Below are 23,095 nucleotides of genomic sequence, written 5' to 3'. Positions count from 1 at the left end.
ACTAATTTGAAACGATATATACACCCCTATTTTTACTGCAGCATTATTTACAATGCCCAAGGCATGGGAGCAACCTAAGTGTTCATTAATACATGAATAGATAAGCAAAATGTGGATAAAATGGAATGTTACTCAGCCATAAAAAATGAGACCTTGCCGTTTGCAACAACATGGGTGGACCCAGAGGGCATTATGCTAACTGAACTAAGTCGGACAAAAACATATACCAAATAATTTCACTAATATATGGAACCTAAAAAACAAAACAAACAAAAACCAGACTCAAATGCAGAGGACAAACTAGTGATTTGCCAGAGGGGAGGGTAAGATAGATAATGGGGATTAGGAGGTATAAACCTCCAGCTATAAAATTAAAAAGTCACAGAGATGAGATGAAAAGCACAGCATAAGGACTATAGTCAAGGATATAATAAGAGTTGTTTGGTGGATAGTCTACACATCTCGTGGTGAGCACTGAATAATGTATAGAATTGTTGAATCGTTATGCTGTGCATCTGAAACTAACATAACACTGTGTTAATTATAACCCAATTAAAAAAAAAAGTTGGCCTGTTATGCAGTTAAGTTTCTTAGGTAAAAAGGAATCTCTGCTAATAGCTCTCTTCCTGGTACAGGCACCCTTTCCAATATAAATTTAGGCAGTTGAAAGGGAGGTAAAAAGTTTTCCTGAATCTGCTGGGGTTTTTGAATATTTTTAGCTCAAAATAATCTTCATGCCAAAGAGGCATATTGCGGGATGACTTGTTCTGAACCCCTTCACTCCTGTGTCTTCCAGAAGATACACATGCTATTTAACTTTTGTTTTTTCCTGTTAATCTGTCTCCTTTCAATTACTAGACCAGCCAAAGAACCTGGAAGGGAAAACCTGTCCACCCCTACATATGCAAGATAGAATCAAAGTTCTTTTTTTTTTTCTTTTTGCCCTGAGTGTGAGTTCTTGTGTTCCTTTGTCCACTTGTTACATACGTGAACTGCTCTCTAGGACACCCGTGTCTGTCCTAGTGTACAGTTACACCCGTGTAACCCTGGGACACATACATAAGGAATTGTGTGTATGTGCTGGGGGGAGGGGAGTATGTGTGTATGTGCTGGGGGGAGGGGAGTATGTGTGTATGTGCTGGGGGGAGGGGAGACCCCAGAACAATATCCTCCCCGCCTCCCACCGCCCCAAAGCCCCGTCCCTCCTCAATAGGCGGAAGCCACTGGCTTCCTCCCTTTCCTGCCTCCTGCCTCCTGCCTGTTGGCAAGGCAGAGGACCAAAGGGAGGAGAGGAGAGGGGAAAACCTGTCCCATAGTGCCTAGGTCTGCCCTTACAACTCTCCCCCACCTCAAGTGACCCCATTCCAGGGCCTTCCAGGCCACACCCATCCTTGGCTTTGTGGGGGCCGGACTGGGGTGGGGGGCTGTTCGGTGAGTAGAAGCAGGATAGGTCCACCCCACCCCTCCACGGCTACCCCTCCCACCCAAGCCACCTCATTTCCTCTTCCTTCCCAGCACCAACACGCACTAAACAGTACAGGCCCAGCATCTAGAACCAGACTAACTGACCGGAGGCCTAGCTTGTCCTGGCTGACCTGGTCAGCCTCCAGAGTATGGTCTGGCTGGGGCCTCCTTTGCTGCTCCCCGTCATCTTTCTGGCTTCTCATGTCGGTAAGTCTCCCCCAAGCCACTCCCATCCCCAGCCCTGATTTTCCCCCTAGGAAGCCTTAGGATCACTGCCATCACTCTTACAGATACCCGATCAGCTAGAAAGTGGGATCAAGGCCTCCAAAACCCAGGCAGGCCCTAGACACCACTGGCAGCCTGGCACTGGGCGTAGAACAGTCATCGACTGTGTTGGATTTTAGGATCAGTAAAGCACAGTGGGCCTATGGGAGCCTATGGAGTTTTCAGAGGGTGCTCATGTAGTCAGCGTGCTGGATTCATTTAATTATTCATTTGACAAACATTTATCTAGCACCAGCAATATTCTAGGAGCTGTGCTATGGGTCACAGGTTGAAAACAGACAGCCTCCAGATCTATGTAATAGATTCTATGATGCTGATCTCCTATGGCTGTTATGGGGTTTAAAGGAAGTAATTTACGCAGAGCGCCCAGTGCCCAGTTGTTGTGTTATTGGTAGCTGATTCCTTCAGTGATGGCCAAGAGGATTAGAACACAAAGGCTAGCTCTGAGTGGTAGCTGGGGACACAGGACATGGGGTGAAGGATAAAAGGGAGACACAAGTAGCTCCAGAAGAGCACGGAGGAGGAAGGAGTCAGCTACTCTGCTTGGGGGTAGTAGATGACAAAGGCACCCAGAAAGACTTTGCTAAGAACAGTGGCCTTCATTCTGGGCAGTTAGAACAGTCGATGCAATTCTCAGAGGTGAGGAAGGGCATGGGAGAGAAGGTTCCTGGAGGGAACTCAACAGGAGAGGCAGAGTATGAGCAAAGAAGGGCTCAAGAGCATGCTCTTTATCCCGAGGGCAATGGGGAGCCATGGGAGGTTGTAGACCAGAGAATCACAAGGTCTAGAAGGCCACTCTGGAGGATGAGCTGGGAAAGGAGGGTGTAGCTGTTGGGATGGTCCAGGTGAGTAAAGGTGGGGTTTAAGCGGGGTGGGCTTAGAGATGGGGGTGCAGTCAAGAGGCTTTGAGGATGTGGAATCCGCAGAATTTTGTGACTGATGGCAGCAGCCAGCAACACCCTTAGAGGTATAGAGTTTAGAGTCAGACAACCTGGCTCTGCCAGTTACTGATTATATGCCTTTGGGCAAGTTACCTCTCTGAGATTTCATCCACCAGCTATAAAACTAGAGTAATAACACCCACCACCCAGGATTGTTGGGGCGATAAAATTAAAGTGCTTGCCAAATAATTGACCCCCAATAAACATTAATTATCATGAAAGTAGGAACATGAGAGGACTCCAAAGTTTGTGTCTCAGGTGGTTAGTACCATCTGTTGAGTCAGGGAGCACCAGAGAGGAGCAGGGTTGGGGAAAGCTGATAGAAGTGCAGACCCAAGCTGAGAGGCTGACTCAGAGATGATGATAAAGCCCGGGGAGTAGATGAGCTTGCTCCAGGAAGCCTGTAGAATAATTATTTTCGCCCTCCTCTGTAAATGGAGAGACAGCGACTTCGCTGGGGGGTGTGACCATCTACTGGAAAGCAGGTGCACAGGCATATGGTGGGCGGTCAGCGAATGCCAACTTCAATGTACTCGTGGTAGGTTTTTGAAGAGTATTAATTGATGAGCTAAGTGGCACTAAAGCTAGCTAATTACTTGCCAGTTAAGGGGCAAGGACAGAAAAGGAGGGACTCCCCTCCTTTTCTGCCCCACAACCACCTGGTTGCAAAAGCCCGCCTCCCCCGGAAATCCCAGGACGGCAAGCCCGTCTAGATTTCTGGAGCAGCAGGGAAGGCTTTCTCCAAGACGATTTTGCTCTCCTGGAGAGTGGCTCCCCTTTGCAGAGCAGTGTGAGACAGGTGGCGACTCAAGGGGACCGGCAGGGTATTAAACAGTGAGGAAACGGAGACAGGGAGCATACATCATTCTTTCTGAGGCTATAAAGGGAAGCCATCTGGCGGGAGAAGGGGGGCACCAGGGGACCAGAGAGAGGGCTTTGTTTTTGTTTTTAGGACGAAGAGACTTGGGGGGAAAGGGCCAGTGCAGTGCGGCGGGGAAAGAGACAGGAAGGGAGGGGAGGAAAACGCCTGAGAGCGCGGGGCGGGCTGGGGACCTCGTCGGAAGGAGGACTGGCGTCCCGGCTCCAGGCGCCGCGGTGGACCTGACGCTGCTGGCCGACCTGCGGCTCACCGAGCCCCAGCGCTTCTTCCTGACCTGCGTGTCCGGGGAGGCCGGGCCCGGCGCGGGCGCCGACGCCTGGGGACCTCCGCTGCTGCTGGAGAAGGACGACCGCATCGTGCGCACGCCACGGCCCGGGCAGCCTCCGCATCTGCTGCGCAACGGCTCGCACAGCGTCACGCTGCGCGGCTTCTCGCAGCCCTCCGACCTCGTGGGCGTCTTCTCGTGCGTGGGCGGCGCGGGGCGCACGCGCGTCCTGTATGTGCACAACAGCCCCGGAGGTGAGTCCAGCCCGAGGGGCGGGGAGCAGACGGGAGCCGCTGTCGCTGCTGCCGCCGTGCACCTCTGACCCCCCCTCTCCATCCCCCACCCACCCGCCCCCGCAGCGCACCTGCTCCCGGACAAGGTCACACACACGGTGAACAAAGGCGACACGGCAGTGCTTGTGGCACGTGTGCGCAAGGAGAAGCAGACAGATGTCATCTGGAAGAGCAACGGTGAGAGGGGCCTCCGTGCGAGGGGTCTCCGGACAGGTTGGGCAGGTCAACGGTCCTCCGCTTCAACAAACACCTCCCTGCCCTTGGCCTCCCTCAGCTTTGGCCAGCCACACGGCCTTCACTCTGATAGACCTGTTGCCTCCCCGCTGCACCTGCCTGTGTGTCAGGTCCACAGGAAACATTTGCACCCATGTCTTCTCTGGCCCTGTGCGGTCCTCCTACTATACCCAGAGGACCAGCAGCCTTGCGGTAGGCCGCCTTCTTCCCTGTTACTCTCAAATCAGCACTGTGCTGAACCCTCACGTTTAGCACTCCCCTGGGAGTTAGCAGGTGCTGTCACATAGCCCCTCTGGCAAGGAGCAGCAGTCCCCATGGGGAAGAAGAGAACGGGTAACTCAGCCCAGGCCTGCCCCAACCCTGGCCCTATCAGACCCTCTGGCTACTCCATGGGAGGGAGCTCTTATTCTGTGTGGCCCCAGAGATTCCCGCCTCAGCCCTCAGACCCATAGCCCTTTGGTTGCCCTGTGTTCTTGAGGGAAGGAGGACCCTTCCCCCGGCCCAAGGGGTTTGTCTCCTGAGCACCAGGCCCCCTGAACTGATGAGAGGTGTGAAGGGTCACATAGACCTGTACTCCCTACAATCCAGTCCTGGGCAAAGAGGCAAAAGGAGGTGGGACACGGATAGGGACCCTAGTATTTGGGACTGCAAGTCCTGGAGGAAGAAGCTTCTGGGAGAAGTCCCCAAGAAGATAACCCCTGAACTGTGCCCAGGAGGAGGAATGGGAATTAGCCACACAAAGGAGGAGGAAAGGACATTCCAGGAGGAGGATTGGCTGAGAGCACAGGCAGGAAGTGCTGAAATACCGTGGTGTTTCTAGAAGAGAAACCAGCATTTCCAGAACTCAGGAATGTTAGGAATCGGGCAGGGTGTGGAGAAGTCTGGGGCCAGAGGGCGAAGCAGGGATATGCCAAGGAGTAGGTAACTGAAGGAGTCCAAGAAGGGGAACTGTGGAGGCTTCTGTTGGGGAAAATCCTGCTGGCTGATGAGTGGGGGGATGGAGGGAGGGAGGGGAAACAGAGGCAGAGGAGACTGCCTGGAAGACTGTGGGATGGTGGTGATGGTGGTTATGAGCGGGACAGAAAAAACTGACTGCTTTAGGAGATGTGAAGGAGCTAGACTGAGCAGGACCTGGTGACTTCCTGAAGTGTTGGTCGGGCGTGGAACAGAGGATGCATCCCAGCTTTCTGCCTTGGGGACAGACCCTGGCTGGTGCCTTGCCCCCATTCTGGTCACTGTATGGGGCGCACACTGATACGACCTGGGCACCAGCTCTCACCTGGTGCTGAGGACCTTGACCCACTTCTGCCCCCAGGATCCTACTTCTACACTCTGGACTGGCATGAGGCCCAGGATGGACGGTTCCTGATGCAGCTCCCAAACGTGCAGCCACCAGCGAGTGGCATCTACAGTGCCACCTACCTGGAAACCAGCCCCCTAGGCAGCGCCTTCTTCCGGCTCATCGTGAGGGGTTAGGAGCAGAGGGCAGAGCTGGGGGCGGGGATGGGAGGCTGGGAGCCCTGTGGGCACTTCCTGTGGGCCCCCAGGGCTGCCCGAGTCCTCAGCAGCAGTGCTAAGTTGGTGAGGGTCGGTTGCTGAAAGCATGTTCCTCCAGGCTGTAGGGCAGGGCGCTGGGGACCAGACTGCACCAAGGAGTGCCCGGGTTGCCTGCACGGAGGTGTCTGCCATGATCAGGATGGCGAGTGTGTGTGCCCCCCTGGATTCACTGGCACCCGCTGTGAGCAGGGTAAGGACGGGAAGCTATGACCTAGGCAGGAGAGGCTGCCTGGCTGGGGAAGACTCTTGAACCAAGAGGATGGAGCTTGGTGGGTGGTGAGAATGCCAAGTGGGGCCCGGACCCTGAGGCCCAGCAGTGGGCCCTATACCCACCCACCCTATTTCTAGCCTGTAGAGAGGGCCGTTTTGGGCAGAGCTGCCAGGAGCAGTGCCCCAGCACATCGGGCTGCCGAGGTCTCACATTCTGCCTCCCGGACCCCTATGGCTGTTCTTGTGGATCTGGCTGGAGAGGAAGCCAGTGCCAGGAAGGTATGGGCTGACCTGCCCTCCGCAGTCCCTGACCCAGACAGCCAGCCACAGGCTGGACCTGGACCCTCCACTTGGGCCCTGCTGTCCACACCAGAACCTCCACAGCCCCCTGCTCACCCAGCCTCGCATTACCCAGGCCCCAGCTCTGCCCTCACTGCCGCTGACCTGTGTCCCTCTAACCACAACCCCTCTATCCACAGCCTGTGCCCCTGGCCACTTTGGGGCAGATTGCCGCCTCCAGTGCCAGTGTCGGAACGGTGGTACATGTGACCGCTTCAGCGGCTGTGTCTGTCCCTCTGGCTGGCATGGAATGCACTGTGAGAAGTCAGGTACAAGGGTGTTTGAGATCGCTTAAAACAAGTCAGGCTTCACCAGACACATCTCCCTGACTCCAAGCTCTACGCCCAGGGAGCTCAGGGTTCAGGAGGCCTTCTCACCGCCCAGCTCACATCACCCATGCAGGGCTGGGCAGTAGCCCAGAATGGATGGGAGCCCAGAGGAGGCCCCTGGCCAATCTGAGTGGTTCAGGGAGGACTTCACGGACGAGGCAAGATCTGAGATGGGGTATGAAGGATGAGCGCGAGATGGCTGGGAAAGAGCACTGGCAAAGGCCCAGGGGTTGAGGGACTCAGGGTCGGGTACCATGAGAGTGGAGTAGGAAGGCTGGGGGAGTGATCAGAAGAGTCAAACCTCAGGAACTTTGAACAGCAGGCCAGCAGGTGTGCTGGGGGCAAGAGGGAATTGTTGAAGAGGCAGAAGGCAGTCAAATTTGTGTTTGAGAGAGGACCCACGCAGCTGGGTGGAGAGTGGAGGTGGGAGATCCTGGAGGGTCTGTAACAGAGCCTAGAAATGAGTGAGGCCTGAACCAGTGTTGGGGCTATAAGGCTGGGGAGGGGCATGTATTGGCCGAGACAGGACATCGGGTTGGGAGCACAGGAGCTAGACTCTGTGGCCGATCAGCCATGGGTGTCTGGGACTCTGCAGCTTCCAGGGTTGAGCGACTGAGCCATTGGTGGCCCCTCCACTGAGATGCATGATACAGGACAAGGGGCAACATGGTAGTCAGTGTCTGCCCCGTGGGGCTCCAGGATGTATCCTTTCTCTCTCCCTAGACCGGATCCCCCAGATCCTGGATGTGGCCTCAGAAGTGGAGTTCAACTTAGAGACTACACCACGGATCAACTGTGCAGCCGCGGGGAACCCGTTCCCAGTGCGGGGCAGCATGGAGCTCCGGAAGCCCGATGGCACGGTCCTCCTGGTCAGCAGCCCCCCACCCACCCTGACCCCACTGGCCTCACAGGTGGTCCCTCAGATGCCTGCCCCTCAGGGTTTTCCATAGGCTCTACCCACTGGCCTGACTATGGCTCATATGGGATTATCTCATGGTTGAGAAACCACCAGGGGTCCTCTGTCCCCTTATTAGTCCCCATATCGGCCACGTGTTTGTTCTCTATGGTCTGTCCCTTTTCCCTGTCTCTCTCAGTCCACCAAGGCCATAGTGGAGCCAGACAGGACCACAGCTGAGTTCGAGGTGCCCCACTTGGCACTTAGTGACAGTGGGCTCTGGGAGTGCCGCGTGTCCACATCTGGTGGCCAAGACAGCCGACGTTTCAGGGTCGATGTCAAAGGTCAGTGATGTCCTGGGGCTATGGAGGATGGACAGTGGGCAGAGTGGTGCTCAGTGGGCTGATGCTGCTCAGACTGGGCATAGTAGCAGGAAGGGCGAGGGCACATGAAATCCCAGCGCAGCACCTAGCAAAGAAGAGGGTTTGTCATCCACCAAAGGTCTGGGCTGGCCCATGTCAGGGCAGAAGCATAGCTCGGTCCTATCTGGAAAGGACATCCCATGCTTTAGAAACAGCATACCCTCTGGCCCTGCCCAGCCTCCTATCTGGCCATGCTGGCACTCTCTACCTGCTCACAACCCCTGCAAACGGCATGCCTTTAATTCTGCCTCTGGGATGCTGCTGCCTGCTCTGGTCACGCCTCAGGGCTCCCAGGGCCAGGACAGGGGAGCATGTGGGGCGCTCTCAGCTCAGAGGGTGGCCTGCCGCCCAGAGGAGCTCAGTGGTGAGTAGGGAGGGTGAGTAAGGAGGTAAGTAGGGAGGGAGCTGCCAGTGCCCAGGATGGCCCAGAGCCGGGTAAGATCTTGTCCCTTCACCTTTGCCGGCCCCGTAAGCCTTGACTCCTCTTGCCCTCTGCTCCTGACAGCCGGCCTCCCCCACAGAAACCCAGAAGTCTCCCCTCTTCCTCTTTCTCTTCTTTCCCTGCTATCTCTCCACACACCCCCCCCCCCCACCAACTTGCAGCTCCCCCACCAGCAGGACCTATCAGTGTGGCCCGGGCTCTGCATCTAGCCTGTCTCTTCTCCCCAGGCTTCCCATTCCAGGCTATTTGGGTTCAAATCCTCACCACCAATTCCTGGCTTAAGCAAGCTGCTTAGCCCCTCCCAGCTTATTTCTGTCCCCAGACAGCGAGGATACCAGCCCTCACCAGAGAGGGTTGCTGTGAAGCAAGTCAGATGATGTGTTTAATGCGCTGAACTTATGTTACTTAATGTCATGAGTCATTTAATGCAATGAGTTTAGATGATGTATATGAGGACTGAGTCCGGTGCCTGATGCAGGGTGTGTGTTCCGTATACATTGACATTTACTGTTCCTATTATTTTTTTAAAGATTTAATGTATTTATTCAAGAGAGAGGAAACGAGCGAGCAGGGGGAGGGGCAGAGGGAGAGGGAGAAGCAGACTCCGAGCTGAGCGCAGAGCCCAATGCAGAGCTCGATCCCAGGACCCGGAGATCATGACCTAAGCTGAAACCTAGAGTCAGACTCTCAACGGACTGAGCCCCCCCCCCAGGCATCCCTATTGTTACTGTTATCAAAATGTCCTCTCCCAAGGTTTTGGCTGTTCTCTGGCAACTCCAGGACCTGATCTGCAGCCTAGACCCCTCCCCAGAGCTCCAGACCCATTTGGTGGGACCTCCAGCACTGGGGGGCTGGTTCTGAAATCCGAGTGGAAGTGTGGGCGGGCCCACTTTATATCTGGCCACTCCCTGCACAGCTAAGCCCCTCTGTAAGCATGAGGCACAGGGGCTCCAGGGCTCCATACCCACCTTTGCTCTCCCCTCCTCATGACCGGCTGACCCCACCATTCCTCCCCACCCCCCACCCCCAGCTCCCAACTCTTCCTTCTCCGCCCGGGCCTCCTGCCCTTTCTTGTTTCCAGCCAGCGGTTCATGCATCCATCATTCTTAGAACAATCGGTCGGATAAATGTTTGGGAGAGGCAGAGGAACCAGTCATAGTGCGGACATGATAATCTGGGCAGAAAAGCTCAGGCCAGAACAGGGTCAGTGAACATGGAGTGAGGAAGCCAGGCAGGAACCAAAAGCCATTTGGGGTAGAACTGGCTGATTCTAGGTGGCCTGGCCAAACACGTCTTCCAAATCCTGGTTGTACCTCCTGCTGACGGCCTGGCCATAGGCCAGGTACACATCTCCAAGCCTCAGCACCCGGGCAGGCAGAGCGCTGTCTGAAAGGGAGAAGTAGCCATTGTAAAGCCCATAGTTCAATACTGACTGGCTTTCTTTTTTTTCCTCCAACAAAGAGAGTGACAAATGGTGGGGGGAGAACAAAGAGTAGGCTGACACCAGGCTCTCGCCCTGCCTGGGGTCTCAGCCCCCTCTGTGTGCTCCACACTGCCTCCCCCAAATCCAGCTAGGCTCGTCCGACCACACTTAGCAGCTTTGGGGATTCTCTCATGTCCTCGCTGCCGGATCCTTGTGCCCCAGGCTGCCCAGGCGGCAGAACGCTGTCCTGACTGGATGCTGGCCCTTCTGCCCATTGGTTGAACTTGGGCTCTCCCCAGCCCAGAGGGGCCCCAGATCCAAACCAAGACCTAGATATCTTTGCTGGCCAAAGTAGAGTCCTCTTATTTTTCGGAAGACTGGGCAAGCTATCTGGACCCTGCCTGACTTGGGGTCTCCTGGCAGTGCCCCCAGTGCCCCTGACTGCTCCTCGGCTCCTGGCCAAGCAGAGCCGCCAGCTCGTGGTCTCCCCACTGGTCTCCTTCTCCGGGGACGGACCCATCACCTCTGTCCGCCTGCACTACCGGCCCCAGGATAGCACCATGGCCTGGTCTGCCATTGTGGGTGAGCAGAGGCTCAGGGCGGGGGGAGGCACTGCTGGGGGCAGGAGGGGGTCTGGGGCAGGACAGGGATATTGGGTCAGAATGAAAGGGGGGAGGTGGCAGCTTCTGGAAGAGGTGGGGGCTGAATGATGTGTGCTGCCCCCAGTGGACCCCAGTGAGAATGTGACTTTAATGAACCTGAGGCCGAAGACAGGATACAGTGTCCGCGTACAACTGAGCCGGCCAGGGGAAGGAGGGGAGGGGGCCTGGGGGCCTCCCACCCTCATGACCACAGACTGTCCTGGTGAGAGGCGAGAGTCACCCCTTCGTGTCCCCCCATGGGTTACCGTCCTATCCACTCAGGGGTTGTCCTGTCTTGTCCCCACGCCAGGGGCCCCCTGCCTTTCCCACTGGAGGTTGTCCCACCCTGTCCCCCCGGGGGAAATCACTGTCTTGTACAGCCCCAAGGACCAACTGAACAGTTCTGACTCCCAACCTCCGGCCCCAGAGCCCTCATTGCAGCCGTGGCTGGAGGGCTGGCACGTGGAGGGTCCTGACCGGTTGCGAGTGAGCTGGTCCTTACCCTCGGTGCCTGGGCCACTGGTGGGCGATGGTTTCCTGCTGCGCCTGTGGGATGGGACACGGGGACAGGAGCGGCGGGAGAATGTCTCGTCCCCCCAGGCCCGCACCGCTCTCCTGACTGGACTCATGCCTGGCACCCCCTACCAGCTGGATGTACGGCTCTACCACTGTACCCTCCTGGGCCCTGCCTCGCCCCCTGCGCGTGTGCTCCTGCCCCCCAGCGGTATGCTGTACCCAGAAAGGTTGTTATGGGTTTCAGATGAGGGAGGATATGGAACACAGGAAGTTACTGGAGAGTGCATGGGCACAGAGAGAACACAGGATGCGTCGAAACGTGGGCATAAGGGGGAAGTAGGATGTCAGACAGACATGACAGAAGGAAGGACGTGAGATGGCTGATATTGGTGGCCAGGGAGAGGTGGGCCCCCAGGAGCATACGGGATGAGGGAAAGACAGGGAAGCCAGTGTTCATATGGAGATCAAGGGTCCTAGGGAGGATGTGGTGTACCAGGAAGACATGGGATTTAGGCGAACATAGGGTATGGGGCACGGGAAGACCTAGCATGCTGGGAGGATCTGGGATGCCAGGAAGATCTGGCCCATAAGGAGAACAAAGGAAAGCAGAAGTTTTGGGGTGAAGGGAGCGAAACTGAGCCCAGAAGGGAACAGGGAAGGTTGGCGGGTTGGCTCGCGTTTGGGGGGTCCACAGAGCAGGGAACACAGCTAGAGTGGATCTCACCCCAGAGCCACATACCCTGCTCCCGTCTGAGCACTGCCTTCCCACCCCCATCTCCTCAGGGCCCCCAGCCCCACGACACCTCCATGCCCAAGCCCTCTCAGACTCTGAGATCCAACTGACATGGCAGCGCCCAGAGGCTTCGGCTGGGCCTATATCCAAGTACATCGTGGAGGTGCAGGTGGCTGGGGGCTCAGGAGACCCGCTGTGGATGGATGTGGACAGGCCCGAGGAGACAAGCACCATTGTCCGTGGCCTTAATGCTAGTACGCGTTACCTCTTCCGTGTGCGGGCCAGTATCCAGGGTCCCGGAGACTGGAGCAGTGTGGCAGAGGAGTCCACCCTGGGCAATGGTGAGAGAGCACGGCCACGGGGGCTCCCAGCCCGGGGTAGGTCTCCATGCCCTCTCCTGGCACTGGATCTCCAGCTTTGGAGCCAGGACATCCGAGGTCCCTCCCAACAAGTCACACCCATCCTGATCCTGGCCCCCCAGACCCTTCCCTGCATCTGTTGTCCTAGTGCTGGTAAAACCCCGTCACCCCAGTGAACCACCAGCCTTAGGCCTGACACCCCTGGTCCCTCCTGGTACTAGGCTCTCTGATCTCTCCCTCCCGGCCATCTGCCCCTCTCTTGCGTACAGGGCTGCAGAGTGAGGGTCCGGTCCAAGAGGTCCAGGCAGCCGAAGAGGGTCTGGACCGGCAGCTGATACTGGCCGTAGTGGGCTCCGTGTCAGCCACCTGCCTCACCATCCTGGCGGCCCTCCTGACGCTCGTGTGCATCCGCAGAAGCTGCCTGCACCGCCGACGCACCTTCACCTACCAGTCGGGCTCGGTCAGTCCCTGTGCCCGCTCTGGGCGCATGCGTGCACCCCACGTCTCCTGAGTCTGCCCACTCATGAGCAGTACCCCCCCCAACCCTGGAGTGTGTGCGCATACGCATGTTTAGGTGTTTAGGTCGCGGGTGTAGGACTTCACTCAACCTTGCTCATGGATGCAAGATATAATTTTCCTTGTTTTTCTAGAACTGAATTCAATTCATAAGTCAGTTTATTTTAGTGGCGAAATATTTAATATTCCCTGTTCAAACTAACTCCGTGTGTCCATATTTCACGATGGTTAATTCAGGGTTCTCTCACTTCTTACTGGAGGTGCTGGAAGCCTAGGTAGCATGGGGACAACACGGGAGGCGGGGCTTGGGGGCAGGCAGTGGGACACCTGAGCTTCATGGTGGCCTCTGCCCTGGCATACCCTCCCAGCCGTGGGAGCCAGCACACATCTGTGGCTGATGCCCTCAGCCCTCTGTGGCCTCCTGGCCACAGGCCACTCCTACTATGGGTTCCTCCTCCGGCCTCATCTCTGCAAAGGCCAGGGCCTCCTCTGGGAGACTTAAGAGCCCTGAGGTGCTCCCTGTACCCTGTGGAGGGCAGCGTGTTCTGTGGCCCTTACACCCTTTGTCGCAAGCCCTGTTATGGCTGCTTCTGCCACTCCAGAGCTATGCTGACCCATGGTTCCCCTGTCCCTATATGGGGGGTGGGGAAGGGCCTCCGCTCTCCTTGGCCTCGCTGTATACCTGACTGTAAAACCTGTCGGAGCTCTCTGTAGTCAGTAGTCTGTGCCCCTACCGCCAGTGGGGAGGGGGGCCAGCTCCGCTCCCAGCACCCAGCAACCCCTCCTTTTGTCCCCACCTCCCATCTCTCTCCCACCCGCCCTCTTCCCATGACATCCTCCCCAGTGCTGTCCCAGGTGATCCAGGCCCTTTCCCCGGCCCCTCCTCCCTCCGCACCTGGGCTCTTGATATTTACAGCCATGCTTTGGCATTTCAAAGAAACAAAAACAACAACAAACAAAACAAAAACCCCTCTTCTCTCTCAAGGGCTGATCCTTATGATAGAAAGCCTAGTGTCCAATGCCATTGTCTAGGCCATGCCTCCCTTCAGAGAGTCAATTGGCTTCTTTGTTCCAGGCTGCTCCCTCTGAGGTCAGTGTGCACAGAAAGCCGCCAGGGCTGAGGTGGGGGCAGGGTAATGGAGACAGATGTTGAGGGAAGGAAATGGGAAAATCGCCTTGAACGCGGACATAATTCTAATACGTGTCCAGACGTCCCCTGCCTCGTGTGCCTGCATGAAGGTGTGCGCATGCGCCACGCAGGAGCGCACGTACGCGTCTGCTGGTGGGAACCCCCGTGTGTGCCCGCATGTGTCCCTGTGCATGTGCCCCTCCCTGAGCACATGGCTGTGCATGCACCTGAGGTACGGTGCCCTCGGCTGTCCATGTTTCCTGTGAATCCATGTGCCCCGTGTCCTTAGCCCCTCCCTGAAGGAGCTCCACCCCCAGGTCTGTGTTAACCCTCTTCCAAGTCTCTTGTCGGTGGCGCCCTGGGTCCTGTCCAGCTGTTTCCCCTTCCTGCCATCCTCCTGGCCCAGGTGGCCCAGCTCCTATGTGGTTAGGGGAAGTGGATGTTCCTCTTTGCGGTGGTCTTTCTATCTTCGGCTCCTGGGTGGTTTTAGAGCCATAGACAGTTGTCGTCTCTGCTTCCTCTACTGTAGAGAAAACCCCTCCACTGACTCGCACCAGCTTGGGGTTTCACATGTGATAGGTGCTCCATAAATGTGTCCTACGCCGCTGCCCAAGGCTGGAATCCTCTCCAGAGTATCATTGATGACCAAAAAGCCTGGTCGTGAGATCGGCACAGTAATGGGAGGCTTGCCACTTCCCATCACAGCTCATTTCAATTCTTTCCCGTTTGAAATGTTGGAGATACCCTCTTTCCATTGACTCCTGTCCTGTCTTCGTGGCTTCTAGCGGCCTTACCCACTCCTTGTTCTTCCAGAGCCCCCTGTACCAGATCCTCGGTTGTGGCCTCATGTCTCTCTTCTTGGACCTCTGTCCAGCCAGTGGCCTGCGGATGATTTCATCTCCTGTGATTCTGTCTTAGTGTGTGTCCTCTGTCTGCATATCTGTTCCTGGCTGACCGCCTGCCAGAGTGCCCTCTGCGGGGGTCTCTATCCATTTGTCTAACTATCCCTCAATGCCTGTCTGTACCTCTTGCTGGCCCCACATCTGCGGCGCCAACTGCCTTCCCACTTGTCTCCATCCTATGAAGGGCGAAGAAACCATCCTGCAGTTCAGCTCAGGCACCTTGACTCTAACCCGGCGGCCCAAACCACAGCCTGAGCCCTTGAGTTACCCAGTGCTGGAGTGGGAAGACATCACCTTTGAGGACCTCATCGGGGAGGGGAACTTTGGTCAGGTCATCCGGGCCATGATCAAGAAGGATGGGCTCAAGATGAACGCGGCCATCAAGATGTTAAAAGGTCCCCCCGGAGTGACCCCTGCCCCCAGGCCCACCCCTACCTTTGTCCCATGGATTCCAGGCCCTACCTGGCTCTCCTCCAGCAACTGTCCCCAGCCCTCAGTAGCCATGCTTCTTCTCCAGAACTATTTCTGACTAAAGTGATATTGGATTCTTTACACAGAGTATGCCTCTGAAAATGACCATCGTGACTTTGCGGGAGAACTGGAAGTTCTGTGCAAATTGGGACATCACCCCAATATCATCAACCTCTTGGGGGCTTGTGAGAACCGAGGTAAGCCCCCAGGTCCTCACCTGTCTCTTCTTCCCAAGCCCCATCGACAGCCATCCCCCCCCCACCCCGACACACACAGCGGCAGCCTGCCCCCTTCTCCTACCATTGGGGGCCTGCTGCTGGCCAGCTGCCAGCTTGGGAACCCCGACCCCGTCCCTGGCTCTTTCCCTCCCAGGTTACCTGTATATCGCTATCGAATATGCCCCCTACGGGAACCTGCTAGACTTTCTGCGGAAGAGCCGGGTCCTGGAGACAGACCCAGCCTTCGCCAGAGAGCACGGCACAGCCTCCACCCTCAGCTCCCGGCAGCTGCTACGTTTTGCCAGTGACGCCGCCAACGGCATGCAGTACCTGAGCGAGAAACAGGTGTGCGGGGGTGTGGGGAGGAAGGCGTGCCACCACTGAGACCCCCTGCAGCAGGTGGGGCAGGGAAGACAGGGGAGGACAAGACCCGGGAGCTGCTGGCCTGGGTGAATTCAGGAGAGTGCAAACCGAGAAGCAGGGCTGGGGGAGGCGATGCATTGGAAGCAGCTGAGGGACATCTTGTTGGAGATGCTGAGCTGGCAGTTAGAGATGTTAGCCTAGAACTTGGGAGAAGGGCCTAGGCCAGAGACAACAATCTGGGAGCCATCACCCCACAAAGTGGTGGAGAGTCTCATGGCAAGGAAGTGGACCCTGTGAGGGGCCCTGAGGGAGAGACCCACCAGGACAGGATGGAGGGCAAGGCAGGGAGTAGAGGCCTGAGCCCAAGTCTGAGGACACCTCGCTTGAATGGAAGGAAGCAGAAGATAGTGGCAGGAGGAAAACACGAGACTGAGGAGAGACATTTTAAAGTTGGTGAAGTTTTAGGTGTCCTTGAAGCAGACAAGTAAAAACCTGTGCAGAGGGAGGGGCTAGTGAAGAGAGGTTTCTGGGGAAGGTGGAAGGTCTTGTGGCGGGGACTCAGGACTGCAGGGAAAGGTCACTTCAAGCAAGAGAAGGGCCTTCCCCACTTGCATCGAAGAGGGGAGAGAAAAGGAGGATGGGAGGATGGGAGAATGGAAGAAGTGAAGAGGCAGTGTGGTCACCAGGGACAAGCCCATCCTTGTCCCAGAAAGAGACACACAGCCTGAGCTTGGCCCTGGCTGGATCCCAGGAAGGAAGGGACAGCCAGCAGCATGACTCTTCTGAGGCAGGATAAGACCTGGTTGGCTGGGAAGGAGGATAAGGGGCTGTTACAGGGAGGGAGGGGGCCCACAAAGACCAGCTGTGAGGTCAGATCCCTCATGGGCCCAGGAGTCTTGGGGTTGCCCATCCGCAGTCTTCCCTGACCTCTGACCACACCTGCAGTTCATCCACAGGGACCTCGCGGCCCGCAACGTGCTGGTGGGAGAGAACCTGGCCTCGAAGATCGCCGACTTTGGCCTTTCTCGGGGGGAGGAGGTTTATGTGAAGAAGACCATGGTACGTCTCAGTCTCTGCACTCAGGTTCCATGCCTGGCCTCCAGGACCCCTGACACAGCCCCTCCTCCTCACCCAGCCCCTCAAACCCACTCTGCCCTAGGGGCGTCTCCCCGTGCGTTGGATGGCCATCGAGTCTCTGAACTACAGCGTCTATACCACCAAGAGTGATGTGTGAGTGTGGGGCTCAGAAGGGGCAGGAGGGATTGGTCCCCCAAAGACGCATACAGACATAAACCTAAACACGTCTTAGATACGTCTCGAGTAGTATAAGCACAATTTGGGCATTACCAGGGTCTGTTCCACACATGACACAGATATGAGACAAGCGCATCTTGGGTATATCTTGGCGATGCCCAGCATCTTAGTGGGAAGGTGGGGGGCTAGCTGGAAGGAGGCGTTGTCTTGGAAGGTGTTTCAGTGGTTGGATTGTGTTAGGGGACTTTATTGCTGGGTTCATCTAACACTGGAGAGGTTCGGGAACATGGGAGGACAATGCCTGGGTGGAAGGAGAGACCACTCAAGGAAAGTTCTCACCTTCGTTCTGAAGGGCAGAGTCATCCCCACCAGGAACCTATCCAGAGCATGACCGCCAAGACCCCCTCACACCCAGATGACCATATTGGCCTCCCTTCTGCTCCTCTTTCCAGGGAACCTGGCCTGCCCGGCCATCCAGCTCTGGCTCTGCCCATTGGTCCCTGGCCCTTTGGCCTGGCCTGCCTTGTTCACTGTCCACCACAGGGACTGCCTCTCTGACCACTACCCAGCTACTTCCTGCTTCTGCCCCCAAACCCCCTAGATGCCCACCCTCCACTAGAACTCCCATCCTGGTCTCACCCACCTTGAGGTTGCTACAGTATAAGAGGTAGTTAAGAGCAATGGTCTGGAAAAAAAAAAAAAATTAAAAAAAAAAAAAAAGAGCAATGGTCTGGAGTCAGATTGTCAGGTCTTGAGTCCGGTTCCAGCACTTACGAGCCATGTGACCTTGGGCAAGCTAGCTAATCTGTCAGTACCTCAGTGTTTCCATCTGTAGAATGGGCATAATGGTAGCACCTACATCATAAGGCTGGTGTGAGGGTTAAATGCATGAACGTATATGTTAGCTGATTCGTGTATGGCCCAGAGTGTGTGATTAAAATGTTAGCTGTGTGGACATTGAGTCTGGGAGCAGCTCTGAAGGAATTTCAGTGGAGCAGAGACAACAGCTGGCCAAGGCAGACACCTGCAGAGTGGCCCCCACGCAGGGGCTGGGAGGGGCGCACCGTGGGGCAGGCAGTCACTAAACAGCTGGCCCCTGGGCCTAGATGGGAACTAAGCACATCCTTCTCATTCCAGTTGGTCCTTTGGGGTCCTCCTCTGGGAGATCGTGAGCCTTGGTGAGTTGCAGACCCCCAGACCTCAACCCTCTCCTGACCCCCCCCACCTTCCCAATCCCTGGGCTAAGAGAGCTGTCACCTCCTGCAGGGGGCACGCCTTACTGCGGCATGACCTGTGCTGAGCTCTATGAGAAGCTACCTCAGGGCTACCGCATGGAACAGCCTCGAAACTGTGACGATGAAGTGTGAGTGTCCTCAGCCTGGAGCCCTGGGAGCCCCTCAGCCCGGTTGGCCCGGACCCCTCCTCTCAGCCACGCCCCATCTGCAGGTACGAGCTGATGCGTCAGTGCTGGCGGGACCGTCCATACGAGCGACCCCCCTTTGCTCAGATTGCGCTGCAGCTGGGCCGGATGCTGGAAGCCAGGAAGGTGAGGAGACGGGGGCTGATGGGGACAGGGCTCAGCACGCTCCAGGGATACCCTCTCATAGAAGCCAGAGAGAAGCAGCCTCCATGTCCTTGTCCCCACCACTGGCTGCCAGGACAGCTGGGCCTCGGGGTGCCGCCCCCCTTTCCAGCTCTCCAGGGGTTGGACACTAGGCCCTCCTAACTCTTCCGAGGCCCCAGCGACAAATCGCTCCCCCAGGTCCCAGGTCCCATACTGCTTACTTGTCTTCCTCTGCTGGGGTCATCAGCCCACTCTCATCTGGGCCACCTCTCTTCACCAGACACAGAGCCAGAGTGACAATGCATGAATGGTCCCCTAACCAAATGGATGGATGGGTGAATGAATGAAAGAGTAAGTGAATGAATGACTAGAATTAGTGGATGGACGATATAATAAACATATGAATCAACACATAATTAAATAACTGAACCTAATAACCATGTGAATAAACGAATTATCAGGTAAATATAAAGAAGAAATATATCAAAATGAGCAAGAGCAAAAAGAGTCCTTCATATGAATTAATGACTAAGGAGCTGTAGGAATTAATAAACTGTCTTAAGAATGAAGGAATGATCAGGGGCGCCCAGTCGGTAGAGCATGCAACTCTTGATCTCGGGGTGATGAGTTCGAGCCCCATGTTGGGTGTAGAGATTACTTAAAAATAAAATCTTTAAACAAATGAACGAGAATGAATGAATGATCAACTCACCATGTAAATGGATAAATGATCAAAAATAGCTTAATTAGTAGATGAATAAATGAATGAATGCATGAACAAACAATTCATCTGACAGGTGCATTAAAAAAAAAACTAAGATGAATGGATAAAGATGTGATATATACGGCTGACCCTTGAACAATGGATGAGTTAAGGGCAACTAATCCCCTAGGTAGTCAAAAACCTGCATATAACTTTTGACTCTCCCCAGACTTAATTACTAACAGCCTACTGTTGACTGGAAGCCGTACCACTAATATAAGCAGTCAACTAACACATATTTTGCGTATGTACTATATACTGTGTTCCTACACCAAAATAAGCTAGAGAAAAGAAAATGTTAGTAGGAAGGTCATAAGGAGGAGAAAATACATTTACACCACTATACGGCATTTATTGAAAAAAAAATCTGGAGTAAGTGGACCCATACAGTTCAAGTCCATGTTGTTCAGGGTCAGTTGTGTGTTCAATGGAATATTACTCAGCCATCAAAGAGAATGAAATCTTGCCATTCACAGCAACATGGATGGATCCGGGGGGTACTATGCCAAGAAATACGTCACAGAAAGACAAATACCACATGATCTCAATTATATGTGGAGTCTAAAAAAACAAAACAAAACAAATGAACAAACAAAAAAAGAAACTCATAAATCCAGAGAACAAACTAGTGGTTGCCAAGCCCCCACACTTGGGCAAAATCAGTGAAAATTAAGAGGTACAAAAGGTATAAACTTCCAGTTACGCAATAAATAAATCCCAGGGATGAAAACAGCATAAGGAATATAGTCACTAATACCATACTAACTTTGTGTGGTGACAGATGGTGACTGTCAGATGGCTATGTTGTACACCTGAAACTAATATAATATATGTCAACTACACTTCAATGAAAAATTTTTTAAAAGAAGAAAAAACCCTTCTGTCTAACAATATGTCAGTGGGCTCTCACCTGAACCCCCAGTTTTGGTCTGTTCTCACTGCAGAGGGCCATCCTTGGCCATGGGGCCATCTTGAGTCTAAATCAGTGTCTTTTCAAGTAGGGCTGCCATATTGGAAGCCAGGGAGCTCCAGGCCAGAGGTGCCCCCTGACCCGGCCCACACTAAAGCCTCTTCTGTCCCCTAGGCCTATGTGAACATGTCGCTGTTTGAGAACTTCACTTACGCGGGCATCGACGCCACAGCCGAGGAGGCCTGAGCGGCTGTCAGGCCAGAACCAGGCTCTGCGGGCCAGAGCAAACCACTCTCCAACCTATGCCTTCTGATCCTTGCGGCCTCTGGCCTGAGCTGCCTCGAGGAATTTTTTTTTTTAACTTAAGAAAAGAGGGGATCCGGGTCACCTGGGTGGCTCTGTTGGTTGAGCATCCAACTCTTGGTTTCGGCTCAGGTCATGATCTCAGGGTCATGGGATCGAACCCCACATCGGGCTCCATGCTCTGCATGGAGTCTGCTTCTCTCTCTTCCTCTGCTCCTCCCCCCTCCTCTCTCTCTCACTCAAATAAATAAATAAAATCTTAAAAGAAAAAAAAAGGAAGGGGGAATCCGGGGGTGTGGGCTTAGCGGACTCGAGTCCTCACCCTTTGCCATCGCTCCCACGCCTTCTGCAGCTACTCCTAGAGTGATTCTTCCCATTTCTCCTAGTTCAGCTGCTCCAGGTTTGTACCCTCTTCTGTGACTCCCCACACTCAAGCCCTCTTCAGCTCCTCCACCCAAGCCAGCACCCACACCACTAACATTCCCACTACTCCCCACTTTTGGCTTTTTCATCCAAAAAAAAATAAATGTTATGAGAAGCTCTATCCAATGTATTCCTTTCACTGCCGGCCAATCCCAAGGAAAAGTTGAACCAAAGAGAGACTGGATTTTCCAAGAAAAGAAACAGTGTCCCCAGTGACCCAGTTGTAAGCTCAAGCCCTCTGTTGGGGTTGGCTCTCCATGCCGGGGATGTTCTGGAAGACCCATTTTACATAGACACCACCACCTACCTCCCTGTCCTATGAGAGGTCCAGTTTCCTGTGGTCTCCTCCCTGCTCTCCAGCCCTGGTCACCAGCAGCTCCCCCTACATCTCTGTGTAACTGCCAGTCCAGGGGTCTGCTCTGTCCAAACAGTCCATGCCAGGATCAGCAATAGCCTAACCTCACTCAGACTGACGCCTCAGCACCAGACAGATTCTGGCCTGTCTTGAGCTCCCGCTTCTCCTTATGTCTCTAGGTAGCCTGGCTTGGGAGCCACCTTACTGGCTGAGGTTACTTCTGACTTCAGCCAGCTACGGCAGAATCCTTCACCTTCCCCAGGATCTATCTTAGTGTTCTGGGAGGTGCTCCTGTCCTGAACACTAGTCCCCTATCACTACCTCAGGCTGTGTGGCTGTCCTCAGGCTTCTCTCCCACCCGTCCTTAAGAAACAAGGTTTGTCTTGCTTCACACATTTCTTCAGTGAATCAGATGGAATCAAAGAAGGTATAACACGGTACGGTTTTGTAATAACATGGATTCCGGAATCACATGGATCCGTGTCCAAGTTCCTGCTATATCATTTACCATCTGTGTGACCTTGGTCAAATCACTTAACCTGTCTGAGCTTCAGTTTTCTCCTCTGCAAAATGGGGTTCGTAATGTCTACTTCACTGTTGTTAGCATTAAATGAGATCACACAGGCAGGAGCCGTATGGGGCCTGGTTCCTAGTGGGTGCTGTGTAAGTATCAGCTGATAGTATCTACAAACGCAAGGAGTTTGGAAGGAATGGTGATTATCAGAATCTGTATTCCAAAGAGACTTGAATGGTTGGAGTGTGGGGCTGAATTTAAGGAGAAATGAACTGGAGTAATGGCGAGGTTATGTAGGACAGGGGAGATAGGATTTGCTAGAATGAAATTTCGGATCAACTACAGGGATATTTGGATGTCCAAGATGTGGAGACTAAAAATTTATCTTTGGTGGAGGCCAGGTGCCTGGGTGGCTCAGTCAGTTAGGCATCCAGCTCTTGGTTTCAGCTCACGTCATGATCTCAGGAGTCATGAGATCAAGCCCCAGGTTGGGGTCCACACTCAGCACAGAGTCTGCTTGTCCCTCTCCCTCTGTTCCTCTCCTTGCTCTCTCTCTCTCAAATAAATAAAATATTTAAAAAACAAAACATAAGGGACGCCTGGGTGGCTCAGTGGGTTAAAGCCTCTGCCTTCGGCTCAGGTCATGATCCCAGCGTCCTGGGATCAAGTCCCACATCGGGCTCTCTGCTCAGCAGGGAGCCTGCTTCCCCACCCCCCTCTGCCTGCCTCTCTGCCTACTTGTGATCTCTGTCTGTCAAATAAATAAAATCTTTAAGAAAAAAAAAGAAAAAAGAAAACATAAAACATATCATTTGTAAAAAAAAAAAAAAAAACACACACACTTTGGAATACATTTAACGAAGAGTGCAAAACTCATACCCTGAAGACTATAAGACATCACTGAAAGAAATTAAAGCAGGACTAAATAAATGGACAAGCCTCTCATGTTCATGATTTGGAAAACTTCCCATTATTAAGATGATGATACTACCCAAACTGATCCACAGACACAATGAAATCCTTATCAGAATCTCAACTGGCTTCTTAGTAGAAACTGACAAGTCAGTTCTAAAATCCATGTAAGGGCGCCCAGGTGGCTCAGTCAGTTAAGTGACTCCCTTCAGCTCTGGTCATGATCCCAGGGTCCTGGGATGGAGTCCTGCATTGGGCTTCCTGCCCTGG

General features: G+C 54.4%; 1 protein-coding gene across 6 annotated transcripts; it reads left to right on the top strand.

Moving 5' to 3' along the window:
- Nucleotides 1–1,385: 1,385 nt before the first annotated feature.
- On the top strand, nucleotides 1,386–21,165 carry TIE1 (tyrosine kinase with immunoglobulin like and EGF like domains 1). 6 transcript variants are annotated; one of them, XM_047726967.1, is made up of 23 exons: nucleotides 1,485–1,671; nucleotides 3,778–4,089; nucleotides 4,195–4,305; nucleotides 5,678–5,833; nucleotides 5,978–6,109; nucleotides 6,268–6,408; nucleotides 6,609–6,737; nucleotides 7,521–7,666; nucleotides 7,892–8,036; nucleotides 10,403–10,561; nucleotides 10,706–11,344; nucleotides 11,920–12,210; nucleotides 12,498–12,688; nucleotides 14,960–15,170; nucleotides 15,333–15,443; nucleotides 15,619–15,809; nucleotides 16,773–16,886; nucleotides 16,987–17,057; nucleotides 18,219–18,259; nucleotides 18,348–18,444; nucleotides 18,528–18,627; nucleotides 20,493–20,575; nucleotides 21,008–21,165. In XM_047726967.1, the coding sequence occupies exons 1-22, from the start codon at nucleotides 1,614–1,616 to the stop codon at nucleotides 20,562–20,564; spliced, it is 3,618 nt and encodes a 1,205-aa protein (XP_047582923.1). In that variant the 5' UTR covers nucleotides 1,485–1,613; the 3' UTR covers nucleotides 20,565–20,575; nucleotides 21,008–21,165. The 6 variants fall into 6 exon arrangements, with proteins under 6 accessions (XP_047582927.1, XP_047582925.1, XP_047582923.1 ...); XM_047726970.1 differs by lacking the exon at nucleotides 21,008–21,165 and having other exon boundaries at nucleotides 1,499–1,671; nucleotides 10,706–10,843; nucleotides 11,048–11,344; nucleotides 20,493–20,789; XM_047726966.1 differs by lacking the exon at nucleotides 21,008–21,165 and having other exon boundaries at nucleotides 1,494–1,671; nucleotides 20,493–20,789.
- The last annotated feature ends 1,930 nt before the right edge of the window (nucleotides 21,166–23,095 follow it).

Source organism: Lutra lutra, chromosome 4 (assembly GCF_902655055.1).
Source record: "Lutra lutra chromosome 4, mLutLut1.2, whole genome shotgun sequence".
Lineage (NCBI taxonomy): Eukaryota > Metazoa > Chordata > Mammalia > Carnivora > Mustelidae > Lutra > Lutra lutra.
Note: the sequence above shows the minus strand (reverse complement) of the source record. Positions and strands in the feature narration are given on the sequence as shown.

Coding starts and splice junctions, on each gene's coding strand:
- TIE1 (XM_047726967.1), top strand. CDS start 1,614: ATGGTCTGGCTGGGGCCTCCTTTGCTGCTCCCCGTCATCTTTCTGGCT. Junction 6,110..6,267: donor TGGCACCCGCTGTGAGCAGG/GTAAGGACGGGA, acceptor CCCTATTTCTAG/CCTGTAGAGAGGGCCGTTTT. Junction 10,562..10,705: donor GGCCTGGTCTGCCATTGTGG/GTGAGCAGAGGC, acceptor TGCTGCCCCCAG/TGGACCCCAGTGAGAATGTG.